At 34.6% G+C, this 7,213-nt stretch overlaps 1 protein-coding gene across 1 annotated transcript; it reads right to left on the bottom strand.

Annotated features, from left to right (window-relative positions):
- Positions 1-1,343: 1,343 nt before the first annotated feature.
- LOC133246867 (olfactory receptor 2A12) lies at positions 1,344-2,276 on the bottom strand. Its single transcript, XM_061415444.1, has one exon. The coding sequence runs from the start codon at positions 2,274-2,276 to the stop codon at positions 1,344-1,346; it is 933 nt and encodes a 310-aa protein (XP_061271428.1).
- Positions 2,277-7,213: the final 4,937 nt, after the last annotated feature.

Here is a 7,213-nt window from a genome sequence, read left to right as displayed (position 1 = left end):
GTCTGTGAGGAAGAAATTTGAAGTCTATGATGTTTGAGACCTGATGAATTAGAAGATCCAGTAAAATAGGAATCTCCGTCTTGTCTTCTCAGTCTTTTTAAGCTTTTTGCTGATTAATAGATATTTTTAATTCCAGTCTAGTCAAATTTATCAATGTTTTCTCTGGTGGCTCATTTGTATATTGGTTTAAAAATCCTTCCCTTTCATACTTTTTTTTTTTTAACTTTAAAAGCTTTATAGTTTTGCCTTTGACACTTAGGACTTGAAAATGCTAGGAATGGTTTTTTAGCATGCTTGAGCATCTAATGGTTAGTCAATAGTACCAGAAGTATTTCCTGCAAAGCCCTTCCTTTCCCCAGTGATATTCTATGTCATATATGGACTCATATAGCAACTGTTTATAAAGTCATGAGTCAGCTTCCTTACTTTTTTTTTTCCAGTTTGTTTATTGGTGAATCCCTGGATAAAGACTACACTGTTTTACTTATTTGCACTTTATAGTACATTTTGTTATAAAATCCTCCCACCTTGTACTTCATCCTTTTTAATGGTGCTTGGTCTAGCTGTTGCTCTTCATATTTTAGAATCAGCTTTTCAAGTTCTGCAGATACCCACACATTTCTGAGATATTGTAAGATATTTATTAGAATTACACTGAATATATTCATCAATTTGGAGACACTAAATATTTACAATATTATGTCTCTCAATTCAAGAGCCTGATATATCTCATATCATATATATGTATATTTAGTTACCATAGGGCCTCAATAATTTTTCTAATTGTCTCTTTATACTTTTGTACATCTTTTGTTAGATTTATTTCTAAGCATTTTAAATTTGTTACTTATGGTGACATTTTATAAAATTTCATTTTAACTATGGATTACATTAATAAGTTAATTTATTATTCTGATTGTTTTATTTATATTTTGGCGGTAAATCTTTAGTTTGAAAAGAGTTTTACCATTAACTGATGTTAAATTTTGTCAATTTCTTCATTGTATATTTTGTTAATGTGACAATTTTTTTTTCATTGAAAGTTAAACAATTATTTACTTTTCAGGATAAAAACTTTATCATAATTTACTTTTTATGGACTTGTTTTACTAATATTTTAAGATATTTGCATTTGTATTCATGAATAGGATTAGACTGTGTTTTCTATTTCATACTGTTTAATTCAGGGCTACTATCAAGAGCTTAAACAGTAAAGATACTTATTTTCTCATTTTATAAGAATTCCAAAAATAAAGAGTACAGGGTTTGTTAAAGGACTCAAAAAGACATTCAAGGTTCAGAGTCACAAGGACAGGCTCACACACCATACTTCAAACCATCTCTCACAAGGATTTCTTCTTCTCCAGAAATCTCCTCAGGGCACCCTTCACCTCTGCATTCCTCAAACTGTAGATTAAGGGATTCAGCATAGGGTTGAAAAGACTGTAAAACAATGACAGAATCTTCCTTTGTTCTTGAGAATGGCTGGACTTGGGCGCCAAGTACATGACGATGGCAGTGCCAAAGAAGAGCCCGACCACGCAGAGGTGGGAGGAGCAGGTGGAGAAGGCCTTCCTGCGGCCCTCAGGGGACTGGATCCTCAGGATGGCGGCCAGGATGCGCACATAGGAGCCCAGCACCAGGCAGAGGGGCCCGACTAAGACAAACACGGAGCCTACAAAGAGGACGATTTGGTTGAGTCTGGTGTCGGCACAGGCCAATTTGAATACTGATATGATTTGACAGAAAAAGTGGTTTATTTTTTGTGGTCCACAAAAGGGTAGCCTCAGAATGAGAGAAATATGGACCAGAGCCAAGAGGAAGCTGAAAATCCAGCATGTGGCAGCCAGGACTGTGCACACTCTCCAGCTCATGAGGACCGAGTAGTACAGGGGGTGGCAGATGGCCACGTACCGATCGTAGGACATCACCACCAGACTCAGACACTCTGTGACTGCAAATGCCAAATACAGAAAAGTCTGAAGTATGCATGGAGCAAAAGAGATGGTTTTCTTCTGCAGTATAAGATTCGCCAGCATCTTAGGGACAGTGCTTGAGGCATAGGCCATGTCAACGATGGCCAGGTGTGACAGGAAGAAGTACATCGGGGTGTGCAGTCTGGAGTCCAGGCAGATGAGCCCCAGGATGACCCCATTCCCCAGCAGCGTGAGGCTGTAGAATAACAAGAAGAGGCCAAAGAGGAAAACTTCAAGTTCTGGGTCAACTTGGAATCCCAGCAGGATGACTTCTGAGATCCATGTCTGATTGCTTCCCATGCTCTTTTGACAGATAAATAAAATGCTGCACTTGGGACAGAAATTTTAGAGCTAAGGGGCAGAGAAGGAAAAAAGTTGATATACTCATACAAAGTGAGAATTTATGCCAGAGGCCACAAATCAGTAATTCCTATATCCAATCAGCCCAAAGTCCTGTGGTATTGATTAGATAATTTGCCTTTATTGAAATTTTTAAAATTTTAGTTATTGATCAATTTTTTAAATTAGTAGATTTTGCATAAAAATTGGGATCTCTGTCTTTTTTTCAAAAAATAAAATATTTGTCATTTCTTAAAATTTGATAGCTGAAGCTAATGAGAAGATGGTGGCAGATTGTTTCATTTACCACTATTTTCACTAATCTCTATTTTCTCACAGAAAATGAAGTTTAATGATGCTGAACAATTTTATCAGTATACTTAAACTATTGATTTATATTTTATTAAGGAGAAAGTAAATATTCATCCTCAAGATGAGTTCTTAGGTTCTCCTGTACTTCAAACACATAGAAATAAAATATAAAATGACAACCCCCCCAAATACACAACCAGAGTTTAAAGTGAGACAATTCTTCAAACAGAAATTAATCAGAAACATGATATGGTCCAAGTATGAAATCAGAGAATCATACCTGGAACTCACCTGGTATGTGGTCAGGACAGATATTTGGATATGGGGTACGAATATGGTTGATTGAAACTACAGGCTTGGGTTGAGCCCATAAAATGAGATAAAAACAAAACAAAACAAAAAACACTGCCATTGGGCTGCTAGATACAGTGATTCTAAGGAAGTCAATATGCTCGCTGGCTCTGTCTTTAGATCACTAGTGCCTGAGACACTATTATATAGGACCTGATTCTATGTAAAGGGCCCATGAAGTCACCTGAAGAGCAAAAAATCCTTAAAACCACAAGGGAGGAAGAAAGAAAAGGTGGAAAGACCAAATCAAAATAAAAATACTGGCAAAAACAAAAAGACTTTCACTCAAAATATGTGCCTAAAAAACATCCAAAAATATTTCATGCTAAAGATGAAAACAAGAAAAATAATTGAAATTTGATTTATTCAAGATGAAACTAAATTTATAGAAGAATCTTCATAAAACTCTAATATAATTAAGGATGGTTAAGATGTTCCAGTACATTAATAAAGGGTATGCTATTTATTCAAATGTTTAATAAGTTAAGAAAAATAAATAAGGAAAGCAGGAAAACACAATCAGTGTGTAAAAATAGATCAACTATGAACCTCTGAAATAAGAAATATAGCCATACAATTTTTAAAAATCAATAAAGAAAATGATTTCCAGTCCTAATGTTAAGGAGGAAAATAGAGTCTTGGGAGGTCACATTAAGAATCCACTCAGACTTGAATACAGAAAGAGGGGTAATATTTTGAAAATGGAGTTTAGAGACATGAATAATAGATAAGAGGCTGCGCTTAGAAAAGATAAAGTTTCCAGAGCAAAAAAGAATGAAGAAAATGGTGAAGAAATAGTATTTGAAGAGATTTCACCATAAACATTCCAGTATTAAAAATAGACCTAAGTCCTTAAGATGCAAATATTTATCACAGTTAATGATTGCAATACATAAACATAATATACACTCAAGTAATTTTTCATAACTGAAGATGATATAATCTTTAGAAAAAAATGTACTCAGAGAACAGAGTAGGATAAATAAAAAATAAATTCTCAAAAAACTGTAAATTCTTAACAATCATCTCTTTGACTATTGTCTTTTCTTCATTCTCTACATTTCACTGTATATTGACCTTGTGGAGTTCCTATTCAATCAATGTTGTAGTCTATCAACCTATCTTAAGGCTCTTAATTATCCTCTTAGATTTCTTTTTACTCTTTTCATCATGTTTTAGACATTTTATAACTATCATTCAATTGCACATTTATTCTATGAAAGATGCCAGGTTACCATCTATCCCCTCTACCTATTTTTTCAAAGCATTTGTAATTTGAAAAAGTTATATTGATTAGTTTTGAACCTATAGATTATAAAATGATTATTTTGGCATTTTAAAAGGGGACATTAAATTTTTGAAAATGAGTAAACAGAGAAAGGGACATTAGATAGTTAATATAAATGTTCTTGATAAGAATTGAATCTTGAATCACTTGAAATTTGTTACAGTAGTTGATTAAATTTAGATACTATCAATTAATGGAAATCATTTTAAAAAGGTATGACATAAAATCTATGGATCCCCAAATTACAAGACAAATGAAAAGAAAGTAAAAGCATTATGAATCCACAGCAGCAGAAGGAAGAAAAGGAGAAAAAAAGGAACAAATAATTTTATAACAAACAGAAAACACAATTTAAGCTGATATTAATAAATCTATGTATGTAAATTAAACAGTATGCATAAATGGAAGACATTAAAAGACAGGTGAGGGTGAAGTCACTAGTCGTGTCTGACTCTTTATGACCTCATGGACTGTAGCCCGCCAGGCTCCTCCATCCATGGGATTTTACAGGCAAGAATACTGGAGTGGGGTGCCATTTCCTTCTCCATTAAAAGATATAGTTAATCATAATAAAAGGAAAAAAGAAAATCAAGTTACAAAATCCTTTCAAGAGTCATACCTAAACTACCTAAACGTAAATACAAACATACAAACTCTCTGTCACTATCCTTGTCTCCATCTCTGTCTTTCTCACACACGGACCAAGGTTACAGATGAAATAATGGGAAAGCATGTTTGAGCCAAACAGAATCTGGTAGTTGCAATCCTGAGATAACTTAAAAGCATTTAAGACACACAGGAACTACTACAGAATAACAATGAAACGGTAATCCTCCAAAATGATAAAATTCAGAATGTATTCCCTACAAAGACAGCAAACATCAGATAGGAAGAAACATCTTTAATCTGAGAAAAATATCTCCAAAACTTACAGAAAAATTATATTTAATGGTAAAATGATAAAAACTTTTCTTATGAGTTAGAAAATAAACCTAATATGCTTCACTGAAAATGCGTCTATTTAACATTGACTCAACTAGTCAGTAACAGGCAAAAAGAATAATAAAGAGCACATTAAAATAGAAAATACAAAATACCAATTGTGTATGAAGAAAAAACTATAGATGAACTGTTGAAATTAAGTGTAATTATAAAAATTCTGGATTAAAAGTCAATGCAAAAAATGAAAATATATAGATGTTTAAAAACTGGAAAATTTGTAAAGATTCTAAACTTCTCCAAATTCATCTATACTTTCAATGAAATCCAAATCAGAATTCTAGGAAATTTTCTTTATTTGTGGAAATTAATAATCTTATTCTAAATTTTGTATACAAAAATGTCAAAGATCAAGGATAGCCAAAAATATCTGAGACTAAAAAATGAAATAAAAGGAATTTATTGATTAAAATGAAGTACTATAGATTATTATTTATAATAAAAGTACTATAAAAGTACTACAATTATTAGTCAATGTGGTATTGGGGCAAGGGTGAAGAAATAAACCAATGAAACAGCGTGGTTAACTCAGAAATACATACACATAAACACACACACATACACGCTTGATCTAAGACAAAGGTGGAACTGGTATTTTCAATAAACAGTGCTGGGTAGGATGGCTATCCATGAGGAAGAAAACTAAGACATGAACCTTATCATATATAATATAGAGAATAAATTCCAGGTAGGTTTTAGAACTAAACATAAAAGATACAAGCAAATCTTCCAGAATACAAATTACAGGATCTTGGAGTTGCAATATTTCTTAAACAGAATCCAAAAGAAGAAGATTGTCTCACATCAATAGTATACATTCTGACTGGATTTCGTTTTCTTTTTGGATTTCTAAATTTAAGAACAACACATTTTCACTTAGGTTAATATTTTTAGCAACCATTTCTTAGAAAGTGATTAAGAAAAAGACAGAAAGAAGACATTTAAATTTTAAAAGTTTTTATAAAGCAAATGTTTTTACTGAACATGATGCCAGATACAGAACAGAGGTGAACTGGAGAAACAGCTTTCATAGTAGAACGTTTTACCAAATTTCCAGCAGCAAATACTTTCCTCTAAACATAAGTGACGGTGGAGCCACATGATCCCACTCTAGGATCTGATTAAGGGTTTCCCTGGGATCAGAACCACCACCCCTGGAGAACAAGGCTGGAACCCTGTGACCTGGGAAGGCCTAGTCAGAGGAATGAGGAACCTATGGTGAGACAGGGGGGGTATCAGATGTGACTCTGAGACCCCAGCACAGAGCAGGAAAGGGGTCTTCACAAAAGTGCCATTTTTGTCTTCATAAGCCTGATGATTTCTGCCAGGCTTCTGTCCTCTTCTGTAAACCATTGACCAGTATATAAATAATGATTTGTGCGACTATGGGCTGGCACTACTTCTGATCTTTTCCTCAACTTGGGCTTAAATGTAGAGGAAAACTCACAGAGATGGGAATGGCTGGAGCTGAGGCACCTGCTCCCTGGAGTGAGTGCAGTGGATGGGGAGTCCCAGGCACCTTTTCTGTCCTGACGAAAGGACAGGACTCAGGGTGCTCAGGAGCTTCGAGGTGGGAGGGTTTTAGAGTCTGATCACCTAAAACCAGCTCATTCCCCAGAGACATTCCTGTCGAGCCCAGGGAACAAATTACTAAGCGTCTTCTCACCATTCTATGTCTTCCCTACAGAGTAGAGCAAAACCTACCCCTCCCCTCTTTGCTTTCCAGGTTTGCCATCCGTGAGTGTGTGTGTGTGTGTGTGTGTGTGTGTGTGTAACTACTTAAGCAGAGAAATAAGAACTCAGGAAGAATGGCTGGGGTAATCCTACTCAGAGGGATCTTGGTATGAAAATTTAACAAGTCTAAGTCATATAGTATGGATTATGTCACATAGAACAATCTCTAAGTAATTAGACTTATTATGTACTTGATCTTCAAGTCATGCCTGCC

The sequence above is a fragment of the Bos javanicus genome, chromosome 4 (assembly GCF_032452875.1).
Source record: "Bos javanicus breed banteng chromosome 4, ARS-OSU_banteng_1.0, whole genome shotgun sequence".
Taxonomy (NCBI): Eukaryota; Metazoa; Chordata; class Mammalia; order Artiodactyla; family Bovidae; genus Bos; species Bos javanicus.
This window is presented reverse-complemented; position numbering and strand designations above follow the sequence as displayed.

Coding starts and splice junctions, on each gene's coding strand:
- LOC133246867 (XM_061415444.1), bottom strand. CDS start 2,276: ATGGGAAGCAATCAGACATGGATCTCAGAAGTCATCCTGCTGGGATTC.